The 22,276-nt window shown below is 39.8% G+C and overlaps 1 protein-coding gene across 1 annotated transcript in view; it reads right to left on the reverse strand.

Moving 5' to 3' along the window:
* LOC118002892 (A-kinase anchor protein 6-like) overlaps positions 1-22,276 on the reverse strand; it is a 286,565-nt gene that overhangs the window by 220,952 nt on the left and 43,337 nt on the right. Inside the window, exons 4-6 of the mRNA XM_034993503.1 lie at positions 20,629-20,751; positions 2,383-2,479; positions 1,076-1,239 (exon numbers count right to left, since the gene is read on the reverse strand). Of these exons, the coding sequence (XP_034849394.1) occupies positions 1,076-1,239; positions 2,383-2,479; positions 20,629-20,751 (384 nt within the window). The remainder of the gene's footprint in view (positions 1-1,075; positions 1,240-2,382; positions 2,480-20,628; positions 20,752-22,276) is intronic.

Raw genomic sequence — 22,276 nt, forward strand, 5'->3', positions numbered from 1 at the left:
TGTGAGTCTAAGAAGGTAAAGGGTTTGCTTAACTTGCTCTGTATACATTTCACACAATGCCAATCCGCATGGATGCTGAATAAATGTGACTTGATGATGATTTAATTACTTTGTCCATGCCAGGAATAGAAACCATGAACTCTTAAATCTGTTTCCCCCCACATTGCAATATGTTTCGATGCTGAGTCTATTATGAGACTGGTTTTCTGCATGTACTTTCACAAAAGGATAAATACAAAAGAAAGAGAAATTACATGAAAATATCAAATTAATAAAATTATTTTCCACATCATGAGTCCAAAGATACCTTTAGAACAGCAGTGCATTGTATCAGTGCTTCATTTAAAGTTTAATTGCATATGCTTTACGGGTTATTTTGTAAATCTAAAATAGATAACCAAAGCATGTCAATACTCATTTTTAAAGTACTTGTTGTATTCGGTGCATGCACCATTATGGAGAACTTACACTCAGAGCAAAAAGATTTGTAGCGAAGCATATGACCTTCTTCCCACTACAATGACCATCCCCTAATTAGGCAATGCATCTGATAGTCATTAACAGGAATGAGATAATGAATCACTTTCTCTCTTCTTTGTTAATTTGCTGTAACCAAGCGGCTAATGGATGTCAGAGCTGAGTGATTGCACTGATTATAGTGATTTATAGTTGCAACAAAACAATTTAAAACCATTCTGATTATTCATGTTAAAGATGCTTTATGTTTTGTTTACTAAATGTTTTATGTCCCCCTTTCTCATACCCCTAAAGTATGGTCCCCCTCCTACTTTGCCACTTTTGACAAAAAAAAACCTCTTCCTGGAAAACTTGAAAGTTGTAGCCTTTTTTTTTTTATTGTTTTAAACTAAGCCATTTCATTTTGTTTATTTTTTCTCTCTATATATCTATATATCCAAATAGATATATAGATATAGATAGATGGATGTAGAAATAGATATACAAAGTTTACCCAGTAGAAACAAAAAGCCTTAGGGGTAGAAACAAAACTTCAGTGGTGCCTAGTTCAAAAGAAGACAGAAATGAGAGGAAATCAGGCAAACTTCAAGCCACTTACCTTGGGGCTTCCAGTCCCGTCCTCGCCCTCCACAGACACATCAGTAGCCAGAATCTCAGCTTTGATGGTATCCAGAGCCCTGAGAATCCAGCTGTGTTGTCGTTTGATTTGCCTCTGCAACTCCTTCCACTGGCTTGCAATCATCCGCAGCATGTCCTTCAGCCCTTCTCCAAAAGGAGGGGAAAACACAAGTTACAGACTTGACTGCATTTTTTACCCAGTATTGTCTTTTAGCCAGTAAATTAGATGAATATTTCAAATAGTAAGCTTAATTTTAAACAACCCTTATCATCACCTGCCATATAAGCATTTGTCCCCAAGGAGAGGGGCTGGGGATTTTTGCCTTCACATAAGGCATAAGGACACAAAAAAATGGGATCACCACATAGATGCATGGTTGGGGAATCGACTTAGCTTCAGTATATTGACTAAAAAAAAATGCATGTCGAACAAAAATCATGATATGTAAAAATTACTAACGCTAAAGCTTCACATTTCAAAGAAAAGGCCCTGTGTATCTGTGTGGAGACTCCACAGTGATCAGAAAGATGTACAGAAATAGGTGAAGTGAATTCGATGAGGAATATAGTAAATGGGCCAGAATTAAGACAGCAGTCTTTTGCGTTAGCATGTCCGATTAATGCCGCTCTTCCCTTATTTAGCTGCGGTAAGCTCAAAGCAAGAGCCAAATTATAATTCATCCTGTCTTATGGTCTTTTACTACCAGGATAAGTATAACCAAATGACAAAACTATTTTTTATTTATAATCTGTTCCTCATAAATACATTAATACTGGGTAAGAGTTGGTTTAAGGCCAAAACTCTGCTAATGCAATGACCAGCAGAAAAACATGCAAAATGTTCATGTGTGCGGATTGGCAGGGAAATAATGGGATATATCTAGACCGCCTGCCTTATATCTGTAATGATATCTATAAGTACCCTAATGCATATGCATTATAACTATTGGCACAATTCTCATTCATTATCTTAATGTTATTTCCAGAGCACCTACATCAAAAAGCATGTCAATGTGAAGTTTTCAGGAATGTGATTTCTATTGAAACTCGGGTGAACGGCAAGCCCAAAATAAAATGAGCAGCCCATTTGGAGGCAGTATTTCATCTTATAAGCATCACAGCATTGTATGCAGTATATGAAACATTTATAAATCTTGAAGGTCAATCTGATAATGTAAATATTAATAATACATAAGGAAGTGAATATATGCAGTAATTTACAGCAATGCTTCTTCATTCTTAATAGTCTGGAGACATAAAGGCTTGCAATATTTCAGGAGGATTTACCTGCTTTGTGAGATGCAATAAGCTCGAGAAGTTGGTGTCCTTCCTCCTCCACAGCTTCCTTGAGAGCACAATGACTGTCTACATTCAACTTAAAACTCTGCAAGGAAAAATATGAGCATCAAACCCTGGCAAGGCAGTTAAACATAAAACATCCATACAAAATGACTTGCTACTTTTTATCAAGAACCACACAGCCCAATTTACCCAATAGACAAACTAATTTGCAATACTAAAAGCTATTGATATTTGGGATCTGGGCTCAAAATGTTTCCATTAGATTAGCAGAGTGCATCTGTTTGGAAACAGCTGACAAATCTAGAAATTCATTAGGTTTTTATGAAAAGTCACATCCCGTAGGCTGTATCAGGAGTAGCAGTGTTCTATAAAATACACTGAATTTCTACCAGCACATATGAGCTCTTTTCTTCACTTTTTAAGAATGTTAGTGATAGCACTATTTATGAAACGATAAAAAAAATTGGCAGCATAAAATATATTAGCCTTATGTGCATATATATATAAATCCATTAATAGAGTAAGGTTTGGATTCAGCTGTTTCTCAGATATCACACAAACCAGGGAATATCAAGGTGGATTGAGGTGCTGTACTGAGGAGTCAAATGCTTCCTAAATCTCTGATTTTTAAAAGCTTATTTCTTACCAATGTGACTCTGCTTGAAAAATGAATACATCAAGCACATCAGGGGCATTTTTCACTCACGACATTCATCCAAAAACCAAAAACCGCTGGTATGACTGAATCCCAACTCAGAGCCACTTCTTTCAAGAAGCCATCTCGATTGCTTTACATGGAGTTACGTACTCCCTTCTCCCTGCTCCTTACATGTGTTTCTACCATAGAATTTATCATCTGTATTCTGCTTTATTTCTATACTTGGCTACCAAATTATAAGCAATTTTAAAGAAATGCCAGTTTCACATTCATCTCCAACTCATGTCACACACAAGATGTTCAATAAATTTGCAGAAATAATGGATATCCATCGAAGTGGATCAGTAGCACTCTCTGAAGGGAGAGCCTTCCATTTAGGTATTTCAAGAAACACAGGTGGTTTTCCAGATTCCCCACCTCTGGAATGTTAGAAGGCATTCCAACCATAGGAGGTCCAGTGGAGAGTAATCATAGTAACCAGTCTGTTGAGTCAATGGCTAGTCTTCAGGGCAAAAACCGATTCCTTCAGTTGACTAATTAGAACACAAATTGGAAATGCTGTGCACCAAACGTTGGCTTCTCCATGACGGAGCTCCAAAATACATAACATATTCTGCTGTCACTGAACACTCATTGAGCACAGCACTAAGCTTGGTGTTAAGAATATTTAACAGAAGTTCATGATACAGACCCAGTTGGAATGTAATTTGGATGAGGTTAAACCACCAAACATTGTGAAATTAGGTATCATTGTATCATTCATTCATCCATTCATTTAGAAGCCATGCATCGTGCCTGTTCTGTACACTGGACTGAGTAATACTGACTTAAGGGGTTTAAAAATGGTCTCTGGCATCAAAGGGCAACTAAACATGTTACTAGGAGAACAAAGTACAGCCTGAGTCATCTTGGATTTTCAGTACTGAATCTGGGCTCTCTTTTTCTTAGTCGAGGAAAGGGGGTCTTCTTAAAGCTGAGAAGAAAAAGCAGATTAAAAGAAACTGGATATGAAGGAGATAGGGATAGACGGATCAGACCATGAAGTATAAAGATAAGAATTTTGACTAAAAAAAAATTTTGACTCCAAAATGATGAACCATTTCATCTGACTAGAGGCATAAGAAACAGTAAAGTTTTAGCCAAACACGACAGAAAGAAAACAATATTAAGTTTCCCCACAGGCTGTTGACTCTTTCTTGTATTGTCCTCTTTCAGCTACAGGTACATGATTGGATAAAATAAAGTATGGCAAAGTATGGGAAGCCTAATGCTTCTGGTCAATACAAACACTATGAGATCTATGAAAAATTAAATATTTATTTATATATTTATATTTTGGCTACAGGTACTTTTTGCCCCTGCAGTAGAAATCCTCAACTCTGAAGCAATGCCATGTGGAATAAAGTTCATGTATGTTTCAGGGAGAAGGGACAAGGAAAAGAAAAACACTTGAGATCAATGTGAGAGTGCCACAATTTAGGAGGAAACCTGTCCTAGAGATTTCCTTATAACTGTAAATTTAGCCTAGTGCTCTCTCTGATTCTCTGTTTACTTACAACAGACTTGTGCTGAATGGTTAGTAATCATGAGCTTCTGAAGAGGTGCATCAGGCCTATGTCTCAGAGCAAAAGAGAACCTAAGGACCTGTGAGTAGGTTGGATAATTTGACATAATTGAAGCCAAGAGTATAGAATAGATGCAGCTGGGTCTGGTTCTGCCTCAAGAGGATGTGGAAGCATTTGATTAGGAAAGTGGAAAAGATGAGGTATTCATTATTAGGAAAAAGATAAGCTGATAAGCTTGATGCTGTAGAAAAGACCCATTTAATATACCTATTATCCAAATGGTACAATATTGCTTGATTTTCAGGTGCACCTATTAACCATTAATAATATCAACTAAGGAATTCACAATGGGCCTCTGAGAAGGCAGCCAAACAGGCACATTAACAAAATTGTCAATGAAATTTCTGGCTGCCAAAGGATTCTGTAATAAGCTCTCCCCATTCTGCCCCCACCTCTTCCTTAGGGAAGGAAGCTTAGATGAAAGGGTTTTATTTTCTTTCTTCTTCTTTTTCCTTGAGCCTGATACTTGGACACATTTCCATTCTTGTGCTCCTAACACAATCCCTCAGTGATGCCTTATATCCCTCTGCAACATCCACAGCATTCCCTGAAAATGCACAGCATCCTCTGAAGAAATAATTTATGGCAACAACATTGCCATAGGTGGGTACCACATTCCTATGTCACTGATTATGTGAAATTCTTTAAATATGAGTAATCTGGGTTCTATGAGACACCAGATCTTTTTTAGTGTCTTTAAAGCAGCATGCAATTAAACATCTAGAGATGAAGAGAAGAACTAAGGAAATGGAAAATACAGTGACTGAGACAAAGGACTGGATTATCAAAGAGATGATACATCAGAGGCTGACCAATGGGTATTTCCATACCTGCAATCTCTAGCTTCACCAACTTAGATAGATCTGGGTGCATTACTCCTTGGCAGGATCGAAATTTGGGTAAGCACACCGATTGTACTTTGACCATGATCAGACTTTACAGAACAGATAAAATACTACACCTAATCCTATTCTATTCAAATTTCTGAAGAGCCCCATTTGATGGGAGTATGGTAGTCATGTGGACACAAAATGGAATCAAGGAAATGTATGCCTTGGTGGACAAAACTATGACAAAAGTGAAGAATGATGACTCATGAGGACTCATAAGAACAGCTATGGATCTCCTGGTACAGGAAATAGTGGGAAAGACCATACTCCATTCAGAGGCTTAAGGATCCAAAGTGGCTCAGCCTTAGCGGCATTGTATCGTCAACACAGACTTTCAATCATCCAATGAAATACTGTTAATGTCTGCCAGGTCCATTGAGGTCCATGAGTTTGGGGATGTTGGTGAACAATCAAAGAGGACGAAAAAGAGTTATTGCATCTTTTCTGGCCAATTTCAGGTTTTTTTAAGGGTGTAAATTAATAGATATTTACTGGGCAGTCTTTGCCAGGCTTAGAGATAACAAAAGGTAATAATACACAATACGTAATCCTGGCACAAGCAGCAAATAGTCTTTTGAGTAAAAGAGATTAAAAAAAAAAAAAAAGCCAGTAGCCTCATATGACCCAGCATAGCATAAATGTGGAATTAGGATTTGGTGTCTAATAGAGAGTGGTGGGACCTTAAGCAAACTGAAGAGTAATATGCCCTACCCAACGAGATTTTTTTTTTTTTAATTAAAGTATCATGCTGGCCAAGTAAAACCAAGACTGTGGGCTGTATTCTGTATGAGTGTGGTAAGTGCTGGATAGGTGCTGTGGGATCCCAAGCTGGGCGCCAGGTTCTGGAGAGCCTTGCAGGGAGCTTGTGGAGAAAGGACGAATTTGTGTGCAGGCCTGAAGATAGCATTTATTGTAGCAGGAAGTGGGAAGCCACAAGCAGCTTGGTGTGGTTGGGACAGGGCATTAGCAGGAGAGGTGGAAGCTGTGGCTATATGTGGTCATTAACTCCAAGGGCCATGAAAGAGTCAGGGAAGAAGATGCCAGCAACACTGGAGAGGGACGGGTGCAGTTCTGTGTTCTAGAAAGCTCTCTCTGGTTGTTGTGCAGAGTTGATTTTAAAAGGGCAGACTGGAGACAAGCAGGCCATTTAGGAGGCTGCTATGGTAATACAGGCCAGATGTTTCTGCATGCTCACAATTTTTTTAATTAAAAAAGGTATGCTTTTCTTTTAAATGAATGAAAGAAGAAAAAAATGGAGAAAATCTTCTGTCTTTTTAAGTTTTTCTCAGTATGTGAGAGCAGTGTGTGCCAGAATTTAGTTCTTTGGCTGTTCTGATGATAAATACCAGAGGTTATTAGTCAGGAGTCTCCCAATGTGAAAGACATATTGAACTGATGAACTTTTACTCCCACTGTCATTTTAAAGAGATGGTATATATGCTGATGAATAAGGCACTTGATGACACTTTTTCTTCACACAAAAGGTTTTTACTACCCTAAGAAAATGAAAACTTGCTTTTTTTTTTTACAAGGGCAGGAGGAAGAATGTGTGTTCAGTCAGAAAAGCAGAGGCTTAAAAAGTCACCTGCTACCTGCCTCGGGCCATCTCCACCCGGGCTCCACTCTGAGCCATGCTTACACCATCCCATTTTCCTGCAGGGGCTCTTGGTGAGGAAGAAAGCCCCGAGCCCCTGGGTCACGCCTGGCAGGTCCTCTTCTCCTCTCCCCAATGCCATCGACAGAGGATGATCATCTGGTCCTCAAAATATAACATATAGGGCACCTGGGTGGCTCAGTTGGTTAAGCGACTGCCTTTGGCTCAGGTCATGATCCTGGAGTCCCGGGATCGAGTCCCGCATCGGGCTCCCTGCTCGGCAGGGAGTCTGCTTCTCCCTCTGACCCTCCCCCCTCTCATGTGCTCTCTCTCTCAGTCTCTCTCTCTCAAATAAATAAAATCTTTAAAAAAAATAAATAATATATATATAAAATTACCTTGCAAATGCCATATGTGCCAAGAATTGAAAGATTTTTATGAGTAAACAGTTCTTTGTTTAAGAACCTCCTAAAAACTTGACAAGGCATTATACAGCCATTCAAGTGAAGATTATGAAATCACATGAAAAACACACAGAACGTATTACAAGCCCCAAAAACGAAGATTCAGGATTGAGTCTGTGATGGCGGCACAGCTATGTAAATGAATAGTCCCAGTGCACAGAAACAGAAGACCGCGGGGAAACACAGCAAAATGTTAACATCATTTGCGCAGGGTAGGACTTGGAGTTAACGTAGTCTGGTCTCATGGAATGTGTTCTCAGTGCTTCGGCTTTCTACAACGGAAGATGAAAATACTACTACCTTCTAGGTTATTGTGAGAATTAGAGATAATGATTGTAAAGCACTGAAGCAGAGCCCGGAAATAAGTGGGACCAAAGAAAAATCATTACGACTTTTAAGTTCATTTTCTCTCTTTTCCAAACGTGTTCTGTAGGAAATGGTACTTTATGGCGACTTCAGGCGACAAGGAGCACTTACTGCTGAGGCTCTCGGAACTCTGCAGGTGCAGAGAGCGCATTGTCTTTGCTTCAATGTCACCGCCCAGCACAGGCCTGCCCACAGGGGGCGCCCAAACATAGATGCTGCTATCTGAGATTTGGAGCAGAGGCTGCGAGGACAGAGAGGTCAACGATTTGGGGCTTCCTCTTGCCTCAAGTGCGTGCTCTTGGGCGAAGCATCTAACCCTTCTGGGCTTCTGTTTCTTTATCTACAGTCCAGGCATTTGGACTCAATATTTTCCAGTCCTTGGACGCGTTGATTTTACCTTTCAGCCAGACAGTTCAGGATAGGTGGCTTGAGAGACTTTTTATTTATTCTAAACTAGGAAATTTTCAAAGGGGGAAGAATCCCAAAGGCCATCTAACCATTCATCTACCCCAGGGCAGCTCTGTCCCTCAACCATCCCGGGCAGATGTGGTCATTCTATTTTTAACTATCTCCAGGGAAGTTTCTTCTAACTTCTCATCCTGAGTCCACAACATCTCAGGAATTTGCAGCACGAGCTTTCCTCTGCTTCAGATTCTTTTGCCAAGTCATCTCTCCAGTGTGGGAGTTGGAAATCAGAAACACTGTGAGAATACGCCAACAAAATCCACACGTCCAATCAATCATCAAGCCCTGCCAATTAATTTCTCCATCCTCAACCCTTCCATATTGACTAACACTGCCTCTGAGTCAGGCCCCCAACATCATCCCTTGCCAGGTTGACTTTGACAGCCTTTGGTCATAGCCCCTCAAAACTGCATTTATTCCTTATTTGTGGCATGCCTGTGAAGGCGCAGGCATTGTCCTAAGCATGTGGGATGTGGCTGTGAACAAGGTAAACATAGCCCTTGACCTCACAGAGCTCACAGTTGAATGGGGGGTGGAGGATGTGCATCTTATAAAGAGGCAGTTGCAATTGACTGTGTCAAGGAGGCCATGACATCTTGTGGGTGCTGGGGTCAGCAGGGACTCTGGAGCTGGACGGCCTGGGTTCAAATCTCAGCTCCTCCATCACCCACCCACTGTGTAACTGTGGGGAACCTCTGGGGACTCAGTTTGTTCAACTGTAAAAAGGAAGAAATGTTAACGCCCACTTCATGAGATTGTTGTGAGGAAGAAATGCCTTTTTACCAGTAGAACACAGCCTGGCATATCATAATAGCTCAATAAAAAACACTGTATCACACAGAAAGGCCTGCCTCCAAAACAACTCTGAAAAAGATGCTCCTTCTCTTAAAGTCCTCCAATAGCTTCCCAGTAGTGTGGGATAATGTCCAGCCTCTGGCATGACCTACAGAGTCCTCTAAAAACCCAAAAAAGTCCGCTTCCCAGGTCCCACGTCTGTCTTGAAATGCACCCGAATTGCTTCAAGTGTCCAGTTTATGCCAGCCATCTCGCTCCTCCGAGATTCTGCTCTTGCTGGTACCTCTGGTAAGGACTGGTATGGACAGTCCTCCCCTTCCCCTGACTAACCCCTGCTCATTCTTTAAGATTCATCTCAGGGGTCAATCTCTCTAGCAAGTTTTCCCTGACTTTCTTCTATCTTCCCGGTTTGCACATTTTCCTAAGTATCCCCAGTACCCGTGCAGAGCTCAAACTGTTACTTGCTACCATGTTGGATAACTAACTGGTGATGTGTGTGCTTCCTAGCCATGAGCTCCTTGAGTTGCTTCTCACTCATTTTTGAATCCACAGTGCCTGGCACACAGAACATGCCTAACAAATGTGCAGGGAACAAATAAAGATTCATACCAAAAACCTTCCATGTAGCTTTCAGACTGCCCATGGCACTTTGGGAGATGTTGGTGCAGTCACTCTTCACTTGAAAGTGGTTGATAAATTCCCCAAATTTTACTCAGTGAACACCATGTAAATGAGCTGTCATGTTCCTTCACTTACAAAATTACTTGCCAATTACACTTAGATGATCCCAGTGTAATTGCCATGTAAACTGTACTCTGGCTGAGATAGCCCAAATCATCAATTTAACTTTACCCTCTCATCATATGGTACTTACCACATAATTAAATAAATGGTCAGCCACCACCACAATTGTATATGTCCCCAAACAAAATGAAGTGGCTACATTTGTCACTAATTTATCAGTTATGACAACATGCAACACACCTCCAGGTATAATATCAGAAGCTTAAAAAATTTAAAAGCACTATGTACTCTTGAGAAACAAATCCCAAGTTTGTGATCAAAAAGAGAAGCATTATAAAAACTTTGTTTTCCTTAAAGAAGAAGAAGAAGAAGGAGAAGGGGAAGGAGAAGGAGGAGCAGAAGCAGAAGCAGAAGCAGGAGAAGGAGAAGGAGAAGGAGAAGAAGAAGGCGGCAGCGGCGGGCACTAAGATATAAAGACAAAAAATCCTCGTTCCTCCTAAGGAGACTTTCTTCCTGAAACCTCAGATAATAAAAACATCTCCAAGCATTTGAAGGTGAGTTTCGCTCTTCAAACAAATCACAATTTCTTTCAAATAAACAGTTGCATTTTTCCTATGTGTGGAAGGCAAATGTATTTTACTGTGGTTGACATTCTTTCCTGATTGACTTGCTAATACTTCATGCAAGAATTAGATACATGGGAGAGACCCTAAATGCTGACAGTGCCTCTTAGTGACCACATTTTCACTTGCTTTTCTGGATGCCACCTCCACACCTAGCACAGGTAATCACATTGACTTCCCAGCATGGCCACATTAGGCCAAACGGATTTTCAAACAGAGGTTCTGTCTAAAGGGACCATTTGACTTCCAGAACACACTGCTCTGAGGCTCTGATTGAAAAAGAGGTCAATGCTGGCCCAAATATCACTCTGCCCCCTGCAGTGGAATAATTGATGCGCAGCAGCCCCTCCAGATGTGGAGTCACCGAGGTGATGGATGGATAGAAGTATATTATTCACATGTACATCTGCTAATATACAGGTCCCAGTGCAAACACCAAGACTTAAGAATATTATGTGGATTTAGGAGAATCCCTGAAGGACTCCACTTCCATTAAAAATTTGTTTGGCAGCCTGGGGCAGATCTATTCCAACTCCCACATGCTTCGTGCATTTGAGAGGGGGGAACCAAACTGCTTTAAAAATAAATTTAATAAATTTTGTAATGTCAAATCATTAACATCCTGTCTAGTCATATCGTCTTCGTATTTTGAAAGAGCAACATTAACCTGTGGAATTTTTTTGGAAACCTTTCTAATATCAGAGTTAACATTTTTATTTTCCTTGGGTTTTCTGCCAAAGGGAATGAATTACATCCTGAAAACAGGCGAAAATATTCCAATTTTTTCCCTCAATAGGCGTTTCTCTTGTCACAAATACACCAGACAATACCCAGAAAGCTCTGTGACCAGAGTCCATTTTGGTTTGGAAATAGTAGAGGAAATAATTTAACTCGCAGACATTCCCAGTTATGGTTTGCTGGTTTACGATACTAGTTATAATTTGCTGCCTGTGATGGTTGCTCCTACAAATGCTCATTCATTCATCTAGCAGCTATTTTTAGTACCTATTATGCACTTGCAAAGCTGGGTGTCAGAGGAGACAACAAAGAGACCCACAAGCCATCCCCTCAAGTAGGTGACAGTCTGCATGGATAGGCAGAAATCCAACCTCTCTAGGGACACCTGAGCTTCTCAAACCACATATTCTTCTCAGGTCTCCCCGGAAAATGCTCACGATCCCCCCCCTGAATGAACCAAGTATCCTCACCTACAACGTGTTTATTTGATCTTCACAACAATCGTCAGTAGCTTTAACAGGCACTTTTCTGTGTCAGATCTGTTTCAAGCCTGAAACTCTTACCTTAATACCACTTATATTGAGTGAACTGCTTCAAGATTCCAAAATTCCATGTGACACAGTAGGTAAGTCGGATCCGCACATGGGTCTACACAGGAAGAGAGGCGGGAAGTGACAGCACCCTGGCTCAGGTGAGTTAGGTCACGCACTGGCTTCTGTCCATACAGGCTCCTGCAGCCTGTGCTGGAAGTTTCATGGTACAAAGCCAGTCTGCAAACGTTCTCTTCAGCACTTAGCCTATCACTGCCCTAAGTAGGAAGTGCTTAAAAAATGCAGTGTTTCCCTGGCACCCTAATTTAAAACAACGATTCCATCCCCCAAACAGCAATAAACAAAATAATAAATTGGTGAAATGTTTAGCAATTTTCAATTTTCAAACAATGATGAGAACTGCTGGGTGTCACGGCTCACGTCCTCAAACTGAGTCAGGCCAAAAGTATATTCCCAGGTGCTTTGAACGGTTCAGGAATCCTTTTAAACTGAAAACCGAAGACAATACTATTTGTCTCCTAGATGTACGGAATTAGTTCCAGGAGCCAAGGAACAGGGTCCAGGACTTCCACATGGCCAAAACAAGCCTCCCGTCCCCATACATCAACATCAAAATGCTTGCATGCTGATGAAGGCCCCGCAGAGCTTTCCATTCCCCAGCCACCAGAGGAAGTAACTCAAGTCTGGGAGTTGAGTATTTTAAATCCCCCAAAGAGAAGTAATGCTTCTCCCTATGAAACTCTCAGCTATTCACCTTAAGCTGATGGGAATCAAGGGGAACAAGCAAATGGAACTTCAAAGCTCCTACGAGGCCACCAGCCCTGCTCAGCTTGGCTGAGGGAAGTGGCGGCCAAACTCACACAGCTCAGGCTTTTGAAGTCTAACCGACTGCCTCCCATTAGCTGAGCGATACAGTCGCTGCAGTCCCGTGGCAGCCGCTGGTCTTGTGAAGCTCTGCCTTCTTGGGCCAGGGCTGCCTATCATCTCAGCAGAGAAAGGTAGCCGGGGAGAGGTGGGCGCCGCCGGGAAGCGTAAAAAAGGAAAGCCCATCATCTCTTAACTTTAAGCAATGAAAAATGGAGCAGAGGTGGAGATAGGAGGGCAAGCAAAAGAAAACCAGCTGAGCGTATTTGGGAAAATTTTCGTGTATGGCTAAAAACTCTGTGAGAAGTATATTGTTTTGTTTTTTAATGAAACAAATGAAAGCTATTTAATAAAAAATACGATATAACACAAAGTTCTAAGAATATAGATGATAAATGCATGAAAGTATCTGTATGGCGATTTTGTTAGCCAGGAACATTACCAGTTTAATCCAGTCTATCTTTATAAGTACTTAGGGTAATGACACATTAAGGAAAAATTTTCAAACCCTTCAAGGGTACCAAGATTAGGAGAACTGTCTGCAGGATTTAGGTGCTTCTCTGCCACCTTGTGGTAGCCCCCTCAAATTGCAGGTACCAATCCAAAAAAGAACAACAAAGTTGTAGAAGGTGGGCTTTAAAAGCTACCCCTATAAACACATACTCAACCTCTGTGCACACATAAACATGGACCCTACTAACTTTTCCAGACCTGTAGCAAAAGCTGTCCCTAGAGTATGATGGACTTGCATTACCTGGGGGCCCTGAGCTGCTGCTAACAACAGACACTAATGAGACAAGGAGGAGACTTTCAACTAATGTTTAAAAAAAAAAAAAAAAAAAAAAAAAACACCTGAATGCTCACTGCAGTATTATTCGCAAAAGCATAAATAAGGACGTGGCTTAAATGGCCATCATCATGGGAATGATTACATAAATTGTGGCGCATCCACACAATAAAATATTAAGGAGCTGCTAAAAGTAAAATGGGTAGTAGATCTTCATGTACTGACAGAAGGATGTCTGAGATATCTTTAGATACAAAAAGCAAGTCATTGAACATTTAAAAATTCTTAAAATGTATGCACTTTTACACAAAGAGGTCCAAAAGGATAGAGAACAAACTATTTATGCAAGTTATCAAAGGGATAGTAAGACTTTTCACTTTTATTTTTACCCTCTATTATATGGTTTTAATTTTTTTCCAGTGAATACAATGTTTTCCTTTAACTAGTTCCATAATATCAGCGGCTGCATGAAAGATGAAGTTTCCTTCACCTTCAGCACATGTCCCCCATGGTCACTGAGCTTTTGTAACATCTGCCCCCTCTTTCCCACGTAAATACTCCTTGTGATGTTCACATTCCCTAGTTCCACATACCCCCAGGTGGCCCTAGAGCTTCAGTCCCACTCTACACAGACAAGCTTTTGCCAATTTTCACACTCTTCAATACATTCAAATCTCGGTCAGATCTGTGTCAGCTGTGGGGTGGCAGGCCTTGCTGTGTTATTGTCCAAGAGGTTAGTAGCCTAAGGGGAGAGTAGGGAAGATGAAATAGACCTTGGCAATGAGGTTTCTGACCATTCAAGAGAGAACATCAAAAAGAGAACTCTGATCCATCCCCCTCTCGCTAATCTATCCACTCTCCTCTGTTCTCACCTACCTTCCACCTAATCCTGACCCACAACCTCTCCAGTTTTCTCATGGTTAGACATCACTTCATCCATGCATTCCACAACAACCTCCCTGATCTTAGGCTTGTTCCACCCATGCCTAGGTAAGCAAGCTCCCTGGAACACACTGGTCTTTCTAGACTAGAATCTGAACATGCATTTGACACAGGCAGAGATCTGTTGCCTGCTTATCAGCCAGGCCTTGATGTCTGTTGAACCCTGGGTTCCTCAAACTGTTGAGATATCCATGTTCTTTTGGAACAGAATCCCCCTCTTAACATACTTTCTATTCACATCATAGACCAGGGACTCATTTCCTTAATATATACAAAACTCCCATAAATCTTGAAGCAAAAAGCCAGTGACCCAACAGAAAAAATAGGCTAAGAATATGAGCAGACAGTTCTCAGAAAAGAAATACAAATGACTCCTAAAAATATGAAGAGGTACTCAACTCCACTTAAAATACAAGAAATACAAACTAAACTACAAGATGTTATTTGTAACTGTCAAAGGGACAAAGATCACCAATGTGATAACATACTTCATAGCAAGGATGTGTAGACGGAGGCATTCTCATGCCCTGCTGAGTATAAACTGGTACAACTGCTATCAAGGACAATTTGGCAATACATAAAAATTGTAAATGTGTATAACCTTTGACCCAGAAATTTCACATGTAAGGTATTTACTCCAAGGATATACTTACAATGATGCAATATGATGAATACCCAAGGATATTCATTGAGGCACTGTTCATAATTTTTAAAAAGACTGCAAAGAACCTAAGTTTTCATCAATAAAGAACTAGTTAAGTGAATTATGGCATATTCATAAATGGAACACTGTGCAGCCATTCAAAAGGATAAAGTAGTTCTACATTTACTGATTCTGAATTATTGGTAACATAAGACAAGGGAACAAAGTTAAGTACACATATGCATTTGTTTTCAAATACCTTGAATAACTCTGAAAGAATATAAAGAACCAAGGAAGACTGGTTGACTCAGAGGAAGAGAATCAGTAACTGGGGGGACAAAGGTAGGAGGCTTACTTTTGAGTTTCTACCTTTTTACTACCTTCCTTTATTTACCTTTAGAATTTTGTGTAACATCCATATATTCATGAGTCAACAACAACAACCACCACCACATCTTAAAAAACAGATAACGCTGTCTGTACCAGCATATCTTTCAAATGTTATACTCAAATCCATTTTCCATTATGCTCATAGTTATTCTTTCTCTAAGCCATGGACCTCATCCAGTTAATCGATGTCAAACTGACCCTACCCCAATGGAATTTACAGTGGATTCATGTCATTCTCCTGTTTTAAAATAAAATCAAACCCTCAGAGAATCCCTTTGTTCCCAGAGAAATGTTCAACCCATTAAAAAGACATTCAATCTCCTTCACCATCAGCCCCAACCTGCAAGACCCCAACCTGGTCTCAGCCACACTGGATGGCTCACCACATCTCCCTTACCTGCCCATAAAATTTCCTCCCATCTTCTCTCCTCTCCTCTCTATCCAAAAAACTATATATGGCCTGCGAGGTCTATATCCAATTATTTCTTTGAACCTTCTTTACTCTCAGGAAGAACCAATGAAACTTCTCTCTGTGCTCCTAACAGTACTTGGCTTATCCTACAAGAAGTTTACTGCTCAAAATTATATTACATTTATCATGTACGGCTCTATAGGGGACTACATTTAATCTAGGTTATCTCCCTTAGATTGCAAATCCCTGGAAGAAAGAAGCCAAACGCATTCATCATGTATTCCTAGCACCTACATAATTGCCTGGCATCCACAAGTGCTTGATATACATGAACTCCTCATCACCATTTCTCCCCATGTTTTCTCATTCATCAAACTGAATTAAGAGTATTGTTCCTCCAACGCTATTTCTATGTGACTGGTTAATGTTTGCCCAATATGACATGGTACTACCTATGCAAATTTATCTCCCAAGTTTAAGCCAGGCCCCTGTGCTTAGTTCTTCTTCCCAACGCTTGCACAACTGTCTGGAGTCAGCTAGACTTTGCTTTCTCCTACTAGATATCTGATTGGCTATAGATGTAAAAAAAAAAAACAAAAAAAAAAACCTGCTGGTTTGTTTTCCTGCAAGTGGTTTTATATGATGTGGCGCCCATTTGGTGAGTTAGGCATGCATAAAAACTACTTGGGAGATCAGAGTTATCTTGTCAGAAGCAAATATGGATGCGGAATGAAATCTCTAGAGGGAGAAGTTGCTGTCCTGCTCTGCTGCTTTACTCATAAGTACTCTCACTCTGAAGATATTATGAATTCTTGTAAAGGAAAACAGCTAAATAGTCTGCCCAGAACTATTTATGATGCTTCTGTTTATGATGCATCTAGTCAAATGTAGCTTTTGGTGACTTCTGTTTCTTTAGCCACTAAGAAAGGTGATGAGAGAAACAACCTAAATGTCCGTCAACAGGTGAAAGGATAAACAAATTGTGATAAATCTATACAATGGACTCTTACTCCGCAATCCAAATGAATAAGCAGTTGAAACACGCAACATCAAAATAGGTGAAAGAAACCGGGGGGTGGGAGGAGATGAAAGAGAGAGAGAGAGAGACAGATGACAAATTTTGTTTGACTCCATTTGTGTAAAATTCTAGAAAGTACAAAATAATCTTCATAGTAACAGAAAGCACATCAGTGACTGCTTAAGGGTTAGGGAAAGGCCAGGAGGGAAGGGAGGAAAGAATTACAAAAGAGTCATGAGGAAGCCTTTGGAAGTGATGGATACATTCACAATCTTGACTGTGAAGATGGTTTTATGGGTGTATGCATTTGCCAATTTGTCGAAACTTGTAGATGTATATATTTTAAATATATACAATTTATTGTATGCCAGTTATACCCCAATAAAACTGTTTTAAGAAGAAAAGTAGACAGAGGTGAGGAAAAAGGGAATCTGTCCAAGAATATATGTATACAATACTGTTTTAAAAGTGGTTTTCGAAGAAGAGGGATGCTCAGTACTCACAAAATACCTTTCCAGAATGACATTTTCCTGAGAATGTCATTTTCTAGGAAGACAGGAATTGTATTTTTGAAAGGAGCATCCGGGTTGCAAGCAGATGATTAATTATCATGGAAAATCATTGATGTATCATCGCAATTTCACAGTATTTCTTACAGTTAAAATAAAGCTCCTTCGTATCTCTCATAAAGGTATTGTGAAGCTTTAATTGATTTGTGTTGGTAAAAACCCTTGGTTACCGTCATGGAAAATAATTGAATTAAGTATCAAAATATAAATGTACAACTTTTGTTATTGTTTTTATGTTTGTTTTTCTTTACAATAACAGGGTGCCAACTCTTCTAACCCGTTGTTAAACCAGGGAAGACACTGAAGTCGGGGGCTCGCATGTCTGTTGATTTAATGTTAAATTATAGAATCTACAGAGGTGTTTAAAGAAACTCATATAGCTATCTCTGCATACTGGATAATCTTGTACATACCACTCGCCCACTCAGTAAGGAGCAGTAATGACTTATGCAAGTTCAATTCAAGGATATAAATCTCCGGGCTTAGTTGTATACTTTCTTTACGGGAAGGCAGACATTCTTTTGCCTTCTTTTGAGAAGAATAACTTAATATTAACTTAGCACCACAGTAAGGAAATACAGTAAAAAATATAAATGACAGTATCGATCAAGAGGACAATGTAGACATTGTCCTCAGAGACACAGAGTAACTCAGTTTGTTGGAGAGACATTTAAACAACAGGCTATATCTAGAGTAACAGACACTGTATGCAGCTCAGCAGTGACTTAGTAATTGTCCATAGTAAGTATCACTGCTGATCCATGCACACTACGTCTTCACTAACTGGTAGCCAGTATTATTCATAATTTCAGAAGTCAAAGTTGTGATTGCAACTTAACATTCACTGAGCAGGTCTGGAGAGCAGAGTACCTCACTCTTTGCAAAGCAGAGATAAAGATGTTCCTATGTTATCTCTCTTCCAACCAATACAATTAGACATGATAATAGAGAAAACTCATTTCAAGAAAGTGTTGATCATTAGGCAACAACAAGGTTATTCTTTAAGAGATAAACATTTTAAGGACTCTTAGCTATGGATGTAGCATAGAGACTCACAGCAAAGGGGATGGTGGGGTCCACGTTTTGGATGAGACTGTCACTATGAGGCAGGTTTATGTACATGCAATTCATTATGGGCAGCTGTAAAGAGTTTGGCAACTTATTAAGGCTAGAATACAGTAGTCACAGGCTACATGTGGCAATTTACATTTAAATGTAAGTTAATTAGAATTAAAAATTCATTTCTTCAGTTGCTTTAGCCACATTTCAAGTGCTCAGCAGATGCGTGTGGCGAGTGGCTCCCATGTTGGACAGTGCAACCTTGAATATTCCATTCTCACAGAAAGTTCTAGTGAATAAGGGTGGGCTAGAATGAGGCAGAGGCCAACACAGGGATGCTAAAGAAGGAACTCTGTAACAGGGACTTGAGAACGACAAATGTACAACTGTTTACAAAGAGGCCTCGTTGCTCAACTCCCAAAGAGAAGCGAGACCCTAGTTCATACTCTCTTAGCCTGGCTTTCAACAAACAACCTAGAGTTAAAGCACTCTTTATGTCCTCATGCCCTCTGGGACCTCAAAAACTAAATGTGTATTTTCCATAAAATATTAAATCAGGAGAAATTAAGACAGCACACTTAATGTGAAATAAAGTTCATATACTCCTGTTTAAACACAGATTAGAATTTCTGTCAGAACAATGCCAGTGAAAAGTTGACATTCTAATTAATACAATTTACATTATAAAGCACTGAATATCTTTATCTTCCTATTATGAAATGCCCTCTTTAAAAAAAAAAAAAATCAAGGCTCTACTGAATAGGGAATTGAGTACCAAGGGCAATATTTAAAAACCCATGTACAAGAGAGGTGGTTAGGGTCACTGGCATTTTTACACACCATCCACCCAGGTCTCTAAAAAGGGAAGCAATACACTCATCCTCTTACACATAGTTTTGTCATCTTTTATCATCCACAAAACTATTTTCATGCAGCAATAGGATTTTGAGGCTGTTTTACTTGCAATGATATAAAACATACTGCAAACCGCAAACACCAAAAGCCTAACACCTCCTCGCTCTCCTTCCCCTCTTCTCCCCTGTCTTCTCCCTCTCTCTCTCATCCTCTCATTTAACATCACAGGGAACCGTCAGGAAACCTGTGAATTTGCACACATGTAGGACTCCCACACAATGTTTATTCAATCCAAATTCTGAGTGTGTAAGAGGGGCAGAAAATCAACCCCACAGTTGGGTACCCAAGGATTCGTGTTCATTGCCTTTGTCAATTTTATGCTATCGGTGAAAGGAATAAAGATGAGATCCTTAAAGCCTGAATTTTCATTTCCTATGACAACGTGCTTTTTCTTCATGCTTTATCACACTCCACTACTTGGTTTCCACCCCTTCATAATTGATATCGGCCATTTGAAGCATTCAGTAAAAACCTCATGAGGTTCATCAAATGTCCCCCAGTCTATAATTCTTGCTTCTAACATATTCAGAAGCATATTCATCCAAGTATTTTCAACTTCCCCTCCATGGTTTTCCCTGTGCACAGGGACGAGTGTAATGACAGTTGTATTAATTATATGCTGAAAAAATCACATAGCAGCAAAAATGATGGAGATCATCGTTTTAAATATTTTATTAAAATAACCCAGTGTAGAACAGATAATGTAGACCCTCTTGATAATGAGAGGTTCATTAATTTTACAAGAATTCTAGAAAGCTTAGAATGGTCATCAAAATTATCTCTTTCATTTATTTGTTTTTTCAGAAGCGGAAAAACCTTCAATCATAGCTTTAGAGAACAAGAGTCGAGCAAAATTTCTAAGGTATTTTTAAGTTAATTACTTACCTTTCTGGGAAAAGTTTTGAAAAAAATAGCTTGAAATACGAAGGATTTAAATTTCATAGTATATTACTTGAAATGCCTGTAAATTTTCAGCTTCTGCAGTTTACCCCATTAAAACTTGGTTTCATTAGCATATAATGACTTCTGATAAATAAAATTGATATTCCCCATAAACAAACAAGCAGTGCATTAAAATACTTCCATTACAAACAGCAAAAGTAACACAGTCTTGCCTACCAAGTGTGTCTCCAGGTACAGCTTAAGGCCATCTGTCTCTGCTTTAGGGGGTGTCCAATTCTCAGTGGTTTCCATGGCTTCATTTAACCACTGAATGAATTCATCCAGCTTGTTTACAAACCCCTTTGTGACAGAAAAGAGAAGGGGGGAAAAAGGACAAGAAAAGCATGTTAGTTGATCATTTCTTTAAAGCCAATCTGAAAAATTCCAAACCTCATGGAGGATAAAATTGATACCACTGCCTTCCCATTCTAGTTCCACACTGTGGAATGGAATTTCCACTGTTCCTGACACTGAAATCTATCAAAATAGAAAGACATTGTGCATGACTCCCTCTCAGTTTTTCCCTAGGAACATCTTTTTTCTGAAGAATTTGGATTGTCAGGTGTCTTTATAAAGGTGTCCTCTGATCATCAAAACATTTCTGGTGTCTGACAAGTGCCCCCTCACCAAAAAATCAGGTCAGGCCTGTGAGGAGCACTCCCTGGCTTTGGGGATAAAAGCATTCCCATAAAGATGGTGTTCTTTACTCAGAAACCAATGGAGTTGAGTTGCCTTAACTGAACTACAAATCTATTTTTAAATCACATAAGTGTTTAAAGGGATGTGGATGAGTTCTACTGACAGCCCAACTGTCTGTGGCTGAGCCTGGGTTCTTAGAAGCAAGGAACGGCAGACCAGGTGGGATCAATGAACAAAAATGTAAACACCTGACTCTGGGTGTGTCCGGCACATAAAGAAATATTCTTGGCTAGGAAGCACAAATAACAATAATCTTGCAATTTTTCAAATAGTGGTTATAAAAATTTATTGACCATTTAAAAGAACACATCTGTAGAAACGGAAAATGTTTTGAAAAAAATGAAAGCCCAGCTATGAACCTAAAGGAAAGAAACGGGGCTGGGCGCTTGATTTCCACGTCTAGGTAAACAGCACCACCTGGAGGTCAAAAGGAGCAAGGACCGGCTTCTACATTTGTACTCGCTGAAAGGGCTTGGGATGCTATTTCCCTATTACACTTAACCTGTTCTTCAGATTTGCCTTTTGATCAATTTGGGTGATAATCACACCCATCCTTTTGAAAACCTACCCTAATCAGGTTGTTTTGGTAAAGCCAATAAGAAATATCAAGTTAGGGTCTTCTTAATTAGAAGCTAAGGCCTATGCATTTGCAAATGGCTTCTCTGGGAACCAGGAGGTAGTTTAACATGCCTCAAGTCCTAGCCTCCAACCCCAAGCTAATGACATTACTGAGGTTCCTTTAGTCATCACTCAGAAGTGTTTCTTCCAGGTGAGGTGAAAAACATACCCAACAGGGATGGTTTCATGAATTTCACACGACACAGTTCCCTACCAAATGCATTTTTCCGATGATCCTCCCAAATCACCCTTTTCTCTAATTTTCTCATATTGTATTTTGTTCTAAATGCTAGGGATCCATGCCAAGTAATTCTTTTTGCCCTTTCTCATATATTTAGGGTATTGGTTTGTCTGCTCTTTCTCCTTGTCTGCTCTTTCTCCTTTTCTGCATACATCTGAGAGTTGCTTTGTTTTTCATTTCCTCCCAAATACTTGAGTCTTTTAACACAGATGTTACGTCAGTTTCACTTTTTTCAGTCAAGCCTCCCACCTGTTTAAAACATCACTC

This window comes from Mirounga leonina, unplaced genomic scaffold, assembly GCF_011800145.1.
Source record: "Mirounga leonina isolate KUSES-001 unplaced genomic scaffold, KU_Mleo_1.0 Mir_84, whole genome shotgun sequence".
Taxonomy (NCBI): Eukaryota; Metazoa; Chordata; class Mammalia; order Carnivora; family Phocidae; genus Mirounga; species Mirounga leonina.